Source organism: Geotrypetes seraphini, chromosome 11, assembly GCF_902459505.1.
Source record: "Geotrypetes seraphini chromosome 11, aGeoSer1.1, whole genome shotgun sequence".
Classification (NCBI taxonomy): domain Eukaryota; kingdom Metazoa; phylum Chordata; class Amphibia; order Gymnophiona; family Dermophiidae; genus Geotrypetes; species Geotrypetes seraphini.
In genome coordinates, this window is record NC_047094.1 from 119,628,434 (window position 1) to 119,645,965 (window position 17,532).

General features: G+C 48.2%; 1 protein-coding gene across 3 annotated transcripts in view; it reads left to right on the forward strand.

The window, feature by feature from the left end:
* The first annotated feature begins 1,109 nt into the window (after window positions 1-1,109).
* CD40 (CD40 molecule) overlaps window positions 1,110-17,532 on the forward strand; it is a 56,129-nt gene continuing 39,706 nt past the window's right edge. For 2 of the 3 annotated variants that reach the window (XM_033914295.1, XM_033914297.1), the window contains exon 1: window positions 1,110-1,265. In XM_033914295.1, coding sequence (XP_033770186.1) covers window positions 1,224-1,265 — 42 coding nt within the window. In that variant the 5' untranslated portion in view covers window positions 1,110-1,223. Of the gene's footprint in view, window positions 1,266-3,902; window positions 3,953-17,532 lie in introns of those variants that run through there. The other variant, XM_033914296.1, reaches the window with a different exon arrangement.

Below are 17,532 nucleotides of genomic sequence, written 5' to 3' on the forward strand. Positions count from 1 at the left end.
GGATGTAAATACTGTACAGGGAAGTGAAGGAGCAGGAAATTGCTGCTGCTGCACAGGGAAGTGGAGGGGGTGGGGTGACAGACAGACAGAAAGAAAGATTGGCAGACAGGGGGCCAGGGAAAGAGACAGACATAAATAAAGACAGACAGACAAAGGGAGCCATGGAGAGAGAGACAGACAGAAAGAAAGACAGGGGGCAGGGAGAGAGAAAGAAAGAAAAAGAATGACAGACAGCGGCCAAGGAGAGAGACAAAAATAAATAAAGAAAGACAGACAAAAAGCGGCCAAGGAGAGAGAGACAGAAAGAAAGACAGGCAGACAGAAAGCGGCCAAGGAGAGAGAGAGACAGAAAGAAAGACAGGCAGACAGAAAGCGGCCAAGGAGAGAGAGAGACAGAAAGAAAGAAAGAAAAAAAAAAATGACAGTGGCCAAGGAGAGAAACAGAAAGACAGACACAAGAGTCAAGGAGAGAGAGAGAGATAGAAAGAAAGAAACAAAGAGACAGCAGCCAAGGAGAGAGAGAGAGAGAGAGAGAGAGAGACAGAAAGCGGCCAAGGAGAGAAAGAAAGACAGACAGATCTATTCTAGCACCTGTTAATGTAACAGGTTCAAAGACTACTTTCTTAATAAGATCTTAACTAATTTTCTTGCGGCCCTCCAAGTACCTACAAATCCAAAATGTGGCCCTGCAAAGGGTTTGAGTTTGAGACTGCTGCTCTAGCATGTCTCTCCTGTCCTTCCTTCCTCAACCCACCCTACCCCATGGTCTGGCATCTCTATCTCCTTCTCTTCCATATCTTCCCCCTCCCCATGCTTGGCATCTCTCCCCTCTCCATTCCTTCCCTCTCCCCGTGGTCTGACAGCCCTTTTGAATACATTGTGCCTTTTATTTTTTAAAAAAAGTAAATCTTGCCTCTTATTGGAACACTCTTTATAACTCAGTTCCCTCTCCCCCTCCCCTCCCAAACTCTGATCATCGGGGGAAGTCCTTGTTATCTCCCTGAGATGCCCTGTCTGTCCAAATTAGATTGTAAGCTCTTCTGAGAAGGGACCGTCTATTGACTGTTAAAGGTAGCATTGTTCCTTTTTTTCGGGGCGTGGTGTCGACGCCCATTGGGGCCGAGTAGAGGCGGATCCTCCCGTCAACGCTCCGGATCCCACTTGTCTGTTCCCTCCGCCTTCAGACCCAGGAGAGAGCCAGCCGGAACCACGCGTGCTTCGTTATGGAGCCAAGATCCTTGTTTTGGCCGCTTGCATGGTTGCTGGTACGTAGTTGTGGGTTTCTAAGGACTTTGTCGCTTCTCTATTTACCCTCCTTTGTTCTACGATTAATTCTCAGACCGTGACAAAGAAGGGCGAGCGCCTGATCGCTTTGCCCGGGTCCTTTGGGTGGTTTCGGCGCCCTTAATAGGCATCTGCCTGGAGGGCAATAGGACGATGCCCCCCGATGTTTGTTTTTGGAGGGGGGGGGGGGTTCGTGGAAGTGGTCATGTCCCCAGAACCCGAGGCGGGGGAGAGAACGTGATCTGCTATTAGGAAGGGGTGTCTTGTCTGGCCATTTGGAAATATATTTTACTTTCATTTAAAAATACATTAGACGACCAAATAACACCCGTCCTTTTGAAAAATTAGTCACCCCAAGACTCGGTCCGACGTGGGTCATGACTGACCCTTACTTGCACGGGGTGGGGTGCGGCTCTGGCCCTTGTTGGGCAGACTGGACGGGTTGTTTTTTGTTGTTGTTTTTTTCAGAAAATGGGGGTTTTCCTTACTGTTGGGAAAGTCCCAGCACCTGGGCTTAAATCTTGCAGCCTTTTACTCGGGTTTCTTCCCCTGTAATCCCAGCAGGGAGCAGCACTGGGGAGTGTTGGGGGGGAGGGGGGCTGAATGAGGCACTGGGAGAGATAGATTAACCACACTAGGCTGACATCTGATTTCGAATCAACTGAGAAGCTTTAATAGTTTCACTTTCGGTCTGTGCTAGACTGTACAGTGGGGTATATATTTTGATAGGCTATTTGCATATTGCCTTGATCCTAAATCAGGGGTAGGGAACTCGAGAGCCCTATTCCAGTCGGGTTTTCAGCAGTGCATGCAAATAGATCTCATGCATATTCATTGGGGAAATCCTGAAAACCCGACTGGAATAGGGCTCTCGAGGACCGGAGTTCCCTACCCCTGTCCTAAATGTTCTATGCAGTCAAATTAACAGAAAAGACTTTTATAACTAGACTTGTAGCTTGGTTCCACTGCAGTGGAATGGGGTGGTAGCATTACATTAATCATGCAAAAAACTTAGTTTTCATTATGCTGTATAAACAGCAAATAGGATCTGACTCTTTTTGCTCAGTTCAAGATCACAACTAACTCCCACTCGCTGTAAAACGACCCGTGTCCACCCTATCATTCTCTCTGCAAGAAACTCTCCAGTCCCTCTATATCAGGGGTGTCCAACCTGTGGCCCGAGGGCCGCATGCGGCCCCGTGAAGTATTTTGTGTGGCCCCGGTTGAGGGCGATGCAGAGTTTTCCTCTGCTGCCCCCGGGTGTTTACCATCTTGCCGGCTCCCTCCTCTGTCTTGCTGCAGCGTTTGCGCATTTGTGCAGCCCCAGGAACATTTTTTTCGGCCAATGTGGCCCAGGGAAGCCAAAAAGTTGGACACCCCTGCTCTGTATTGTAAGCTCTTCAAAGCAGGGATCGTTCATTGTATTTGCATACGCTTTTCAGCACTGTAGAAATTATAAATAGTAGTACACTTCTCCCTCCATATTTGCAGGGGCAGAGCCGGCCCATGAATATGGAAAAATCACAAATAACTTTTAGGGCCGACTCTGACCCACACCCTCCTGCCTTCCGGATCTTTCCACACCTTACCTGCAGTGTTCCCGCTAAGCTGCGTTGGCCTGCGCTCACGCACAAAATATTATATCGCAGCGCACAAGTTTCTCTTCACAGCGCACACACGCGTCGCAAAGGTAAGGGGAGGCTATAACAGCTCCTGCAGCTCTGCACTTCCCCACAATTGCCATGCTTCGGTTCCTCTTCTTCCTTCCTTCCCCCCCCCCCCCCCCGCGGGACCCTGCGGCACCATCAACTCTTACTCCCTCTAATGTCGGCCCTGCAGCTCCAGACTTCCTCGCACCTTCTCCCCTCCCCCTTTGGATCGCTATTATTTTAAATGTTATAGCCGCAGAGCTGTATCCATCAGTGGAGATGTCTAACCTCGGCCTGCCCCGGAACTCTTACTGCAACAGTGACTTCCTGTTCCTGCCTAGACGGGCGGCTGCTGCAGTAAGAGTTCCGGGGCAGGCCGAGGTTAGACATCTCCACTGATGGATACAGCTCTGCGGCTATAACATTTAAAATAATAGCGATCCAAAGGGGGAGGGGAGAAGGTGCGAGGAAGTCTGGAGCTGCAGGGCCGACATTAGAGGGAGTAAGAGTTGATGGTGCCGCAGGGTCCCGCGGGGGGGGGGGGAGGAAGGAAGGAAGAAGAGGAACCGAAGCATGGCAATTGTGGGGAAGTGCAGAGCTGCAGGGAAGAGTGTTGCGGTACCCAGCTGGAGGGAGAAGGAAGATGAGGGAGGGAATTAAAGGAGATGCCAGGGCTTGGAGCATAGGAGGAAGGTATGCCAGTCTAAGGGAAAAGGAAGGGGGAGATGTGAGAGCATGGAGGGGGAACGAAAGATGGAAGAAAAGGAAAGGAGAGAGATGCCAGAGAATCAGGGAAGGGGAGATACCAGACTATGAGGAGAGGTGTGGGAGAGGGAAGGCGAGGAGAGAGATGCCAGACCAATGGGGTGAAAGGAGAGATGGAAGGGGGAGGCATACAGTTTCTGGAAGGGGCATAGAAGGAGAGAAGATGCCATATAGGGGAAGAGAGACGGCAGACAGTGAATGGAAGGAAGAGAGTTACAAGAAGATGAGGAAAGGAGAAACCACAGAAGACAAAGGTAGAAAAAAATTTCTATTTATTTATTGCTTTAGGAGACATGTGTCACTGTTTCTGTGAAGCATTGTATGCAGAGTCCAGCTTCTTGCTGGTTCAATTTAACCTTTGTCTATGTATTTTTATTTTATCCCCCCTTTTACAAAACTGTGAAGCGTTTTTAGCACCAGCCTTGGTGGTAGCAGCTCTGATGCTCAGAATTTTATGAGCATCAGAGCTGTTACCTCCGTAGCTAAAATCCACACTACAGTTTTGTAAAAGAGGGAGGGGTTAGTTTGTGATTACATATTCCTTACTAGGCGAAGGTGTTTTCTGTGTTCTGTGTGTTTTCTGTTAGGATTGACGGTGTAGGATTGATCTGTGCTGGTCTGGCTTGTTTAGTTTTACAATGGGTGTATTGATGTACTGCTCACTGCAATATGTAAGATGCTGCCTTTTCCTAGGTACTCATGTGTGACGTGTGGTTTGTTACTAAAAATCATGTTTTTCTTACAGATGGGGGGGGTGCCAAAAAATGATGGGCCCCGGATGTTACATATGCTAGGTACGCCACTGTATGTAAAGATACCAGAAAGCTGGCGTAGCAAAAACTTCTAAGTTTTGAGTATTTAACCCTCCCACAATCTCACGGGCACTCGTTTCAAGTTTATTGAGATTTTGATTTAAACGCAATATCAAATATTTTCAATGCGTATAACAAAAATAAATTTGGGGAAATAAATAAAACCATTTGAACCAGTGTTCCCGCTAAGCTGCGCTGGCGCACAAAATATTACATCGCAGCGCACACGTTTCTCGTCACAGCGCACAATCGGAAGAGGCGTACGGCAGATGGCAGGGCGGCGAGAGGAGAATCGGGCGAGTTGGCTCATAACTTGCTGGCGCCCGATATTTTTGGCTCACGGTGAAAAAAGTTTGCTCACAACACCCGCCCGCTTAGAGGGAACACTGCTTACCTGGTGGTCTAGCAGTGAAGCGGGGCAGGAGCCGTCAACAAAACTAGCTGCCGTGAGTTCTCGTGGTCTCACGAGGCTACAGCGGGAACTCGCAGCAGCCATTTTTGTTGACGGCTCTGCACCGGTCAGCAACATAGGAAGATTGCTCCTGCCCTGCTTCCCTGCTAGGCCACCATGTACAATGTGGAGAGGTTAGGGTTTAGAAACTTTGAATAACCGAAGTCGCAAGTTCTAAACCTGTGAATTTGGAGGGAGAAGTGTAATATTCAGCTCACACTTTTCAAGCAGTAATTCAGTTTACTGTGGGTATTTCCCTGGAGATCTTACTTTCTTCAGGGGGCACTCGATCTAAGGCACCAATGTTCAAAGTTCTGGCGCTGAAGTGAACAGTGCAGAAACATAGTCCTCCTAACGCTCCAAGCAAATGGCATTCAAATTATATACACACTAGAGAATGACACGGGGACAAATATTTCCCCGTCCCTGCCCCATTTTCCTGTCCCTGCCCCATTTCTGCAAGCTCTGTCCTCATCTGCACAAGTCTCAAACCCTTGAAAATCCTAAGTAGCAACATTCTAGAGCTCAGATTGTGATGTCATAATGCCTCATTCCACCAATGCCTAAGCTCTGTCCTCATCTGCACAAGTCTCAAATACTTTAAAGTCATAAGTAGCAACATTCTAGAGCTCAGATTGTGATGTCATAATGCCTCATTCCACCAATGCCTAAGCTCCTTCCTCATCCGCACAAGCCTCAAACACTTGAAAATCATAAGTGTTTGAGGCTTGTTTGAAGCGGTTAAGGCAGAGTTTGCAGGAATGGGACAGTGACAAAACTCACGGGGATGGGATGGGACGGGGGACAAATTTGTTCCCCTGTCATTCTCTAATACACAATTTGAAAGCAAAAGCAAGGGGAGGATCTTGCTTGGCGTATGTGCAGATGAGTTTCACAGTAAACACAGCTCTTGTGTGTACGCACCAGTCAAAACTTGCGATGCACTCATCTGTGCTGCTTTTCTGCACCTTTAAATATAAGCTTTTCAAAATTTATTTTTCACTTGAAAGCCTTATGTTTAAGCACAGAAAATAGATGTCAGTGTGTGCTTTCATGTTCAGGTTTGTTTCGACTCGTGCACACACTTGTTTTTCAGTATAGGCGCTGCTTCTGCTTCCCAAACAAATCAAAACCGGAAGATTTTAAATGGAGAATCATAACTAATCCTGTTCAAACCCTCCAAGCTGGCATTCTTTTTTCACGGCTTGCTTGTGCACTGTTCTCTGTGCGTTGAGAGGGAATAGCAAATAACCTCATTTGTATCCATTTGACTGCATTTCTTATGTTCTTATATGCAGTTTATGGCTATTTTCTGGTGTACACATGGCTGTTTCCTGCGCTAGAGCCCTTTGAGCATTCTGTGCAGATAAGCACCAGTGCTTTACATTACATTACATTTCTAGACCGCAAAACCACTCGGATCGATGTGGTTCTCAAAAAGTAAAAGCTCTGGACCAGGGGTGCCCAGACTTTTTGGGCTTGCGAGCTACTTTTAAAATGACCAAGTCAAAATGATCTACCAACAATAAAATTTTTTAAAAAACACAAAGCACACTGTACGCAGAGAAAATGTTAATTATTATTTATATTCTGGGGTTTTTTCAAAGAGGTCAAGGCAGATGACTCTATGCACTGTCACCTCAGTAACAACCATACAAAAATAGACTAATATACCCCCTCCCTTTATACTAAACCGCAATAGCAGTTTTTAGCGCAGGGAGCTGTGCTGAATGCCCCGCGCTGCTCTCGACGCTTATAGGCTCCCTGCGCTAAAAACGCTATTGCGGTTTAGTAAAAGGGGGCCATAGTTCAAAATATAGACAGCAGATGAAAATTCTCAAAGCGGACACATTTTGATCATTAAATTGAAAATAAAATCATTTTTCCTACCTTTGTTGTCTGGTGATTTCATGAGTCTCTGGTTGCACTTTCTTCTTCTGATTGTGCATCCAATATTTCTTCCCTTCTTTCAGCCTGTATGCTTCCTCTCCTCCAGACCTCATTCCCTCCCCCAACTTTTTCTTCCTCTTTCCCTGCCTCCCTCTCTTTTTCTCTCTTAATGCCTCCTTTCTTTCTTTCTGTTTCCCTTCTTTCGTTCTGTCTCCTTGCCTGCCCCTTCTTTCTTTCTCCCTGCCCTCCCCCAAGCCACTGCCGCCACCATCGGGGAACAGGCCACCATCGCCCCAAGCTCTCCCTGCAGAAGCGTCGGGCCGACCAGCATTCCTCTCCCCGATGCCAATTCTGCCGTTGTAGAGGAAGTTCCGGGACAGCCAGGCAGCAATTGGCTGGCCCGGAACTTCCTCTCCGACGGCAGAATTGACATCAGGGAGAGGAAGGCTGATTGGCCCAGTAGATTGTGAAGGCAACGTGAGTCTATCACGGAGCCCGGGAAGGACTCCGATCGACTCACTTTGCCTTCGCGATTGATGTATTGGGCACCCCTGCTCTGGACAATCCCAGTGATCTACAGATTAGACATCTTTAATTCTCTAGAAATCTTGTGAATAATATTGATTTTAGTAATTTTCTGAAATGAATATAAGAACAAGACCGTATGAATAAAGAATGCAGTTCCCTATCCCAGCTCGCTGCCTGGTAAGCAAGTAGGCGCTGTTGGAACTTTTTATGAGTATAGCCTTGAACCAGAGGAAAAACAAATAGAGGTAATACATAGTAGGTGAGTTGCTTTGAACAAGGTGAATAGTTCTGATAGATATCCAGGCACCTGACCATTTAAGACTTTATAACAAAGTGTCCCCAATTTGAACAGCACATGGGCTTCGAATGGAGCTCTTTTTAGTAAGATATAATATGATCCGATTTCTTCAAATCGAAGATCAAACGTACTGCTACGTTCTGTATTCTTTGCAATCTGAGCATGTTTGTACAGTAGTCCAAAGTGTTGCGTATCGAAGATTGAACAAGAGTTCTGAACGCCGTAGGTTCAAAATATGCTTTAATCGTACGCGGTTTCCACAAAATGAAAACCCCCCCTTTTTTTTTTTTTAACTAGAGCCGAAGAAAAGACGATCTAAACGGTAACAAAGCCTCGATTGCTTTGTTGCTCGAGTTAGTATAACTACTGCATAAACAATAAAAAAAAAAACCAAAACAACAAAACTAAAATTACTTATTAGTTTTCAAGGACCAATCATGTCAAAGAACGATGCTTGTCGGGGCAGTTGTATCCTTACGAACACAGATGCTCATAATATTGACAGACTCTTGCGTACACGACGTACGTGTCGTCTATTCTAGTGTATACTTACACACTCGGAATCTCTTCGGGGGACACTACTGTGGTGTGACACACAGTTTGAGAGATGCTAGTCTAAAGAAACACCACATCCTAGGCCTGGGATACCTGTTGGAAGGCTTGCAGGCAGATAGTTTGATTTTGGTTTTGAATTGTATTTTGTTCCTTTATACTCTGTAATAGCATGCACCATTGTGATCCAGTGCCTGCTGTTTTAGTGTGTATTCAGTAAAATTAGCATATGCTATTACAAGATGAAATGCAGTGATTGTAATTTTGTGTGTTACAACACATTCTTCTAAGGCAGTGGGGGGGACACACTATTGAAAAAAATGCAAAAAAACAACTCCCCACTCTCTTTTTTTTATGCCTTTGATGCATTGCATGGTAAAGTCGACACTAGCTCACTGTAGCAGGGAAGAGCAGATTTGCTCACCTCGAGTCTGAGGCTTTTACCTCCATTTTTGACTATAGACACAGGCAACGGAGACATGTATAAGAGTGTATTTTTCAGTAGTGATTAGAAAAATGTATATCCCTAATGCTTGTGACTAACAGGTGAAATTTAACATGGGCAAATGTAAAGTGATGCACATTGGAAAGAGTAGTTACCAGATGCTAAGGGTCCACCTTGGGCATCAGCGCCAAAGAAAAAGATCTGGGTGGCGTTGTAGACAACACGCTGAGACCTTCTGCCCGATGTGCAGCGACGGCCAAAAAAAAAAAAAAAAAAAGAGCAAATGATGGTAGGAATGATTCGAAAAGGGATGGTAAACAAGATTAAGAATGTTATAATGCCTCTTTATTGCTCCATGGTGTGACCTCACCTTGAATATTGCGTTCAATTCTGGTCACTTTATCTCAAAAAAGATATGCGGAATTAGAAACATAGAAATAGACGGCAGATAAGGGCCAGGGCCCATCTAGTCTGCCCACCCTAATGACCCTCCCCTACCTTTCTCTGTGAATAGATCCCACGTGTCGATCCCATTTGGCCTTAAAATCAGGCACGCTGCTGGCCTCAGTCACCTGAAGTGGAAGACTATTCCAGCGATCAACCACCCTTTCAGTGAAAAAGAATTTCCTGGTGTCACCGTGCAGTTTCCCGCCCCTGATTTTCCACGGATGCCCTCTTGTTGCCGTGGGACTCTTGAAAAGAAGATATCTTCTTCCACCTCGATGGCTCAAAGAAGAGGGACCAAGGTGATAGCTAGGAAAGGAACTCTTTTCGTATGAGGAAAGACTAGGGTCTCCTTTTACCAAGGTGCGCTAGCCGAATAATTACCGCCTGCTTAAAAGGAGGCGGTAGCGGCTAGCGCCCATGGCGATTTAACATGCGCTATTCCGCGTGTTAAGGCCCTAATGCACCTTTGTAAAAGGAGCCCTAGAGGTTAGGGTCGTTCAGCTTGGAAAACAGACAATTGGGGACACCTGAGTGGTATAAAAAAGGGTACAAGTTGATTAAAAAAAAAATTTTTTTTTTTTTTTTTTTTTTTTACTCCCATCAAAAATTACAAAGACTAGGGGCCACTCGATAAGTTACAGGGAAATACTTTTAAAACCAATAGGAGGAAAGATCTTTTTCACTCGGAGAATAGTTAAGCTCTGGAACGCATTGCCAGATAATGTGCTAAGAGCAGTTAACGTAGTTTTTAAAAAGGTTTGGACAATTTCCTGGAAGAAAAGTCCATAGTCTGCTATTGAGACAGACAGGGGGAAGCCACTGTTTGCTCTGGGATTGGAAGCATGGAATGTTGCTACTATTTGGATTTCTGCCAGGTACTTCTGACTTGGATTGGCCACCGTGAAGACAGTATATTGGGCTAGATCAGGGATCTCAAAGTCCCTCCTTGAGGGCCGCAATCCAGTCGGGTTTTCAGGATTTCCCCAATGAATATGCATTGAAAGCAGTGCATGCACATAGATCTCATGCATATTCATTGGGGAAATCATGAAAACCTGACTGGATTGCGGCCCTCAAGGAGGGAGTTTGAGACCCCTGGGCTAGATGGACCATTAGTCTGACACAGTGGGGCTGCTGTTATTCTTCTTGATTAGTGAAGTCCTTACGTGTGTACGAGAAATTTTTGCCCCTAAACCTTAGGACCACATGAATTTAAATAACTGAGAACTTTGGCTGAACTGTAACGGGATCACCCAATTATCCCTCTGGAGTGGTAGCTTCACCGTTGATGTGCAGCCCAAATAAACTTGAAACTTGAACATAGGTAATAAAAAGAAAATCTAAACAGATTTACAAGAAAGAGATCCTTTGATTAAAAACCCTCATATGAGAAAGTCACACTTACACCTAATATGACGACCCCCCACCCCCTGCCCCAACTTCTGCAGCTAATGGATACAAGATATCCCTCCCTGTGCCTGATGATACACCGAAGAAACGCATGAAGGCAAATTTTAGAAAGAATGAACAAATAAGAAGTGAGATTTCCAGGTCTGGATTTTTTGGTTTCTGCTAGTTTCCAAGTTTCCAAGTTTATTGGTTTTTAATATCCCGACCATCAAACAATTGTCTGGCCGGTTTACAATAAAATTATTTAAAAAAGCGTTAAATGTAGCAGTATGTGCAAAAAGATGTCTTAAGTTAAAAATAAATGACAAAGACTTGACGAACTGGAGTGTGAGGGCAGTAAATGTGGAAGGGGAAAAAGTTACATTGTATAGATGAAAAGGAGAGAGTGGGGGGGAGGATTGAACAAAAGGGAGGGGAACATTAAGATAATGGAAGTTTGCTGGCCGAAGGAAGAGAGAGAAGATGCTTTTAGGTTTGATTAAAAGCATCTCGAAATAAGAAAGTCTTTAGATTGATCTTGAATTTAACTAGTTGTGGTTCGTCGCGGAGGTGTTGTGGAAGTGAGTTCCATAAGGTAGGGGCTGTTATAGCGAAGTTTGTTTTGCGAGTATAATAAAAATCTTTAAGAGATGGAATATAGAGAAGTTTTTGGTCAGATGATCTTAATGTACGAGTATTTTTAAACAGGAACTGCTGACACAGAGCTTTTTCTAGAATACATGCAGAAACTGCCCTATGCATTTTGGCTACTATTTAGCATTTCTATAGCATGCTAGACGTATGCAGTGCTGTACATCAGTGTTTCTCAACTTGCTCCTGGAATACCCCCTTGCCAGTCAGGTTTTCAGGATATCCACAATGAATATGCATATAATGGAGGCAGTGTATGCAAATCAAGTTTATGCATATTCATTGTGGACATCCTGACAACCTGACTGGCAGGGGGGAGGTACTCCAGGACCGAGTTGAGAAACACTGCTGTACATTATACATGTAAGAGACAATCCCTGCTCGAATTAAGACAGACGGGAAAAAGAGAGGTTAGGGATTTTCACAAAGAGGAAATGATAAAGCAGACATTGGTACTTTACAAGGGAGTGGGAGTTAAGGAGTTAAAAGTAGCCTCAAAAAAGTGGGCTTTTATCCTAGATTTGAATATTGCCATAGATGAGCAACAGACAATCTGTTCCAGGCATACTGTGCAGCAAGATAGAAGGGATGGAGTCTGGAGTTGGCAGTAAAGGAGAAGGGTACAGATAACAGGGGAGGAGTACAGGGAGATAAGAGAGCCGTCTCTACCATTAAGCAATTTTGGTTTTCTGCCTCGTTTTTCAGTCCCTATTGCATTATGCAAACGAGAACCTGTGAGGAATCTCTGCCCGTGACTCTGAATGCCTCTGGAGTCACCATATGATTATGGACAGATTTCTGCCTTTCTTCCCCCAAATTATGGCTACCACCCCCCCTTGTTTCTCCACCAGCTCAGTCAACCACTTTGGCTCATAAAAATGAAGAATGATATGTCTCCCTGAAGAATGCTGCTTTGAAGTTGGCCTGGACACAGGAGGACATGCATAGATACATAAACACACACACAGTTGGCTGAGATACCACTTCAATGGGATCTGCACAGGATGTGTGATGCATTTGTGGTTTTGTCACCTAAGCTTCAGCAGGAGATTTTCTGGCATCCTGTGGGTGTGAGAAAACCAATTTAAATGGATGCGCACTGGAGATTGTACAAAAGTACATCCGTAAATGTGAGCTATGAACTCATAGCCATCAGATTATGAATTTATACAGTAGAAAGCCAAACAGTGATGCTCTCACGTGAACCACCGCTGTGAGCAAACTTATGTTTACTGTAGTACAGTTTCCATAACTCCTGCCCTTCTTTCTCCCCATATTCAGCTTCTCCCCTTGTATCGCTCCCTCTTTCTCCCCTGCTTCCCCCTCCGTTTTTGGCATTTCTCCTACTCTAATTTGGTTTCTCCTCCCACCCCCGTGGGTCCTGCATCTTTCACCCTTTCTCTTCCTCCCCCTTCCCCGCACTCTTCCTCGACAGCAAATACCTCAACCCGCATTCAGCTGATGTTTGGGCCTTTTCCCTACAGTGTCTCGCTTGTGCAGAAACAGGAAGTTGCATCACAGGGCTCCTTTTGCAAAGCCACGTTGGTGAGTACCAGCGTAGCAAATGCGATACAGCCCATAGGAATTGAAAAGGGCCTGGGATAGGCACATGGGATCTCTTGGGGAGAGAGAGATAATGGTAGGCCATTTGGCATTTATCTGCCATCATGTTTCTATATATAAAGCCACAGTAGCGGTTCCCGCATGGCAAATGCAACGCAGCCCATTCAGTTTCTGTGGGCTGTATAGCATTTGCTGCACTGGGACTCGCTGCCGTGGCTTGGTATAAGGAGGGGCTCTCGGTAGACTGCATTGCATTTGCTGCACAGTAATTGCTGTTGGGGACAAAGATGGAAGACTGCGGAGTAGGGAGAGAGTGGGTGGGCAGGAAAAGAGAAGAGAGAGGTTTTGGGGGCTGAATTTACCAATGGGCAGCTGGACCCTTTTTTGGTAGGGGTCCAGAGCAGCTGCCCCTTTTGCCCACTAGTAATAGCAGCCCTGAAATGAACACTGCTTTGGAGAAAACCCATTATCCTATCTCTGTCAGAAATATAATTTAGGCTATGAGAAGTGACGATATACTGTAAATCCTTTTCTACTTCCATAAAATCTGACATCTGTTATAGCTTTCAGATGTTAGAAAAGGAGAGGGATGAAGGATTAAACAGGTTAGAGCTCTTCAGCTTGGAGAAGAGATGGCAGAGGAGATATGAGAGAGTTTTATAAAGCCATGAATAGCATGGGACAGGTTAATAGAGGAGAGTCATTTACCCTTTCAAACAGAGCTTAGGAGTAAGTATAAGGCAGCAGATTTAAAATGAATTTATGAAAATTATTATTATTTTTTTACCAGTATGCAGTTTAGCTGTGAAATTTACTGCAGGAAATGAGGTCAAGGATAGCAGAGGCTTAACCCCAGGAGGGCCTGGGTTGACTTGAGACCTTCTTCTTTTGCCTCGCACCCACTCAGCATCCAGGAACACCTTCCCATCGCTAGCGGAGATCTCCGTCCCCCCCCAAGGCTGAAAAATCTGCTAACAGCATAGTAAGCATGCTTATCCCAGGACAAGCAGGCATGATATTCTCACATGTGGGTGACGTCATCTACGGAGCCCCAGCGCGGACAGCTTTTCAAGCAAACTTGCTAGAAGTTTCAAGTTTGCACACTGCACCACGCATGTGCTAGCCTTCTTGCCACTAGAGGGCGCATCCCCACCTCGTGGTCCTCAGTTCTTTTTCATCCGCGGAGCCAGAAGCCCTGTGGAGAAATTGTGCTAAATTTGCCTTCTGTCGCCGCGGCTGTGTGGGGTTTTTCGCACGGTCGCTGCGTTTTTTCGTCTCTTTTTGCTTTGTTTCTTTCTTTTTCAAAAAAAAAAAAAAAAAAAAATAAATACTTCGTATTCGTTACTACCGGGGGCTCCCGGTAGCCGTGGCCGAGGAACCTCGCTTGTTCCCGGCTCGCTTGTGGGCCCATGTCCCGGCCCGTAACGGGCTTTAAAAAGTGCGGGCGCTGTGAAAGACTCCTTTCTATTACTGACCCGCACAGGTGCTGTTTGCGGTGTTTGGGGCCCCAACACCCGACGGCATCCTGCGATAAGTGTGCCACCTTTCAGAAGCGGGCACTTAAACGCCGAAAGGCCCGCATGGCGGAACTTTTCTCTGTGGAGTCCCCGCCGGGGAAGGCCTCGAGTTCGGCCTCGGCTTCGGCCCCGGCCTTGACCTCGGCCTCGACATCGGCCTCGGCCTCAGCTTCGGGACCGTCGGCGTCGCCTCGGGCCTCGGTGCCTTCGAAGCAGCTGCCCTCTTCCAAGGCCTCGGGTAAGTCTCCGCTTCCCTCCTCAGCTCCATCTAAGAAGCCATCCTCGGGCTCGTCGGCGGGTGGGTCCGCCTCAGTGAAGCCCAAGTTGCCATCGTCCGCTGCCCCGAGGGAATACTCGAGACCGAGGTCGCCCTCTGAGGAGCAGCGGCAGGTCTTGCCGCAGGGGATGTCAATCCCCGTGTTCCAGGAATTGCTCCGGGCGTTGATCGCCTCGGAGCTCACCGGGGCCATTGACCAGCTGCACCAGGCTTCGGCCTCGGCAGCTTCGGCCTCGGAGGCTTCGGCCCCGGTGGCCCCGCAGTTGGCGACCTCGGTCTCGGGTACCGGGGCCTTGGCTCCCGAGGCGCCCACGGCCTCGACCTCGGTGGTTCCCTCGGACCCGGCTTCGCGAGATCCGCCGGAGCGTAGTGTGCGGCCGAAGGACAAGGGGCGCCGAGTACGAAGACTTTCGTCCTCGTCCTCGGGGTCCTCGAGGGGTTCGTCTCCCTCGGGCAGGTCTCGAGCGAGGCGCAAGCCGAGGAAGGCTAAGAGGTCTCGGACCTCGCCTCGGCGGCGTGGTCGCTCGTCACCGGCCAGGGGCGGGGCCTTGCAAGTTCGGGATTTGCGGGTTGATAACCCCATTTTGTTCCGGTCTCCGGCCAGGGAGAGCTCTCGGGCTTCCTCGCCCGGGCCGAAGGGGCGGACCTCGGTGCCTCGGACCCCGGGGGGATCCCCGAGGGGTTCCTCCAGGCGCACCCGGTCTCCGACTCCGTCGAGGTCGCAGGACTGTGCCTCTTTGGGGTCGGGGTCGGGTAGGGAGCCCAGATACTCCAACCAGGCCTCTCCCTTCGGCTCTGCCGGGAAGTCTCGGTCTCCCTCTCCTCCTGCTAAACCCTCGTCCTTTACGAGGTTTGTGCAGGATATGGCTGCGGCTTTGGGTGTTGACTTGTCGGAAGGGTCCACTTACACCAAGGAGTTTTTGGAGGAGCAGGATCTCCCTGCCCCCCCCAGGGAGTCGCCGCGCCTTCCAATTAACAAGGTCCTCTGTCAGACCTTTCTGAGGAATCTTGAGGCTCCATTGACGGTCGCTGTGGTCCCCGCCAAAATGGAGTCTAAGTATCGCACCCTTCCCATCAAAGGGTTTGAGAAGGGCCAACTTTCCCACACTTCGCTTCTGGTGGAATCGGCAGTCAAAAAATCTCAGCCTTCCCGGGTCTCGGCGACGGTCCCGCCTAGTAGGGAGGGCCGGACCCTTGACAAATTTGGGCGCCGTCTCTATGCGAACTCTCTGATGGCGACCAGGGTCCTGAACTACGCCTTCTCGTACTCTTCCTTCCTCCGTACGATGGTGAAGGACCTCCCCTCCTTTCGGGAGGTGATGCCTGAGTCGCATAGGGACCGGTTCGCCACCTTTAGTTCCAACCTGACCCAGCTGCGCCTCTATTTATTCCACGCGGTTTATGATGCATTTGAACTCGCCTCGAGGGTCTCCGCCTGTGCAGTGGCCATGCGCCGGCTGGCGTGGCTCCGTACCCTCGAAATGGAGGCCAATTTGCAGGAACGCCTGGCTAATTTGCCTTGCGTTGGCGTGGAATTGTTTGATGACACTTTGGATGCGGCGACCGAGCGACTTTCCAAACAGGAACGCTCTTTGGCCTCTCTGGTGAAGCCGAAGCCTAAGGCGCCTGCTCAGCGCCCCTTCAGGCAGCCTCCGAGGAGATACCCTCAGAAGTCCACACCGGCCTTCTCCAGACCGCCCCCTCGAAGACAGCCCCAGCAGGGTAGAGGCGGCCCCTCTAAACCTGCCGCGCAGGGGGCCGCCAAGGCCGCGCCGTCCTTTTGACGGGATAGGCGGTTGGGGGCGGGCCCCCACCGCAATATCGAGCCACCCCCTCCCCATCGGGGGTCGGCTGACGGCCTTTGCCGGGGCCTGGTCGGTGATCACGTCGGACGCCTGGGTGCTCGGGATAATCTCAGACGGCTATTTGCTGAACTTCTCCTGTCCGCCTCCGGACTTGCCCCCCGGGGCTTGCCCTCCCAATCGGAACCAGCTGCCCCTTCTCCTGGAGGAGGCCAGGGCCTTGTTGAGCCTCAGGGCGGTCGAGGTGGTGCCTCGCGATCAGATGGGCCTGGGATTTTACTCCCGTTACTTTTTGGTCCCAAAAAAGACCGGGGACTTACGCCCCATTTTGGACCTCCGGAAGCTCAACAAGTTCCTGGTCCGAGAGAAGTTCCGTATGTTATCGCTCCCGGTTCTCTATCCTCTTTTGGAGGAGGGGGATTGGATGTGCTCCCTGGACTTGAAGGAAGCTTACACCCATGTTCCGGTGCATCCCGCTTGCCGCAGGTTTTTGCGGTTTCAGGTCGGGGATTTGCACCTGCAGTATCGGGTTCTTCCCTTCGGGCTGGCATCCTCCCCTCGGGTATTCACCAAGTGTATGGTGGTGGTGGCGGCGGCCCTGCGCTCGCGGGGTCTACAGGTCTTTCCCTATCTGGACGATTGGCTGATCAAAGCCCCGTCCAGGGAGGGGGTTATCTTAGCGACCCGACAGACTATCAGATTTAAAATGAATTTATGAAAATTATTATTATTTTTTTACCAGTATGCAGTTTAGCTGTGAAATTTACTGCAGGAAATGAGGTCAAGGATAGCAGAGGCTTAACCCCAGGAGGGCCTGGGTTGACTTGAGACCTTCTTCTTTTGCCTCGCACCCACTCAGCATCCAGGAACACCTTCCCATCGCTAGCGGAGATCTCCGTCCCCCCCCAAGGCTGAAAAATCTGCTAACAGCATAGTAAGCATGCTTCAGAACCAAGTATGCTCACAGTGCCTGCATCTGTGGTAGCACTTGGAGCCACTGATAGCTGCACATCAGACAATCTGGGCAGAATAAGGTGCCTGGTACCCCCTCCCCAAAATGTTGTTCTGGCTACTGAAGGCTAGTAGTAATGGACAGTGAGACACTTGAATATTATTTTAGGAACAGAAGAAAACAATTTATGATATTTCAATTGATGCTGTTTTCTGACGTGTGTCATGAAACACAGAAGTAGTGTAAGTAGTTTGATTTTC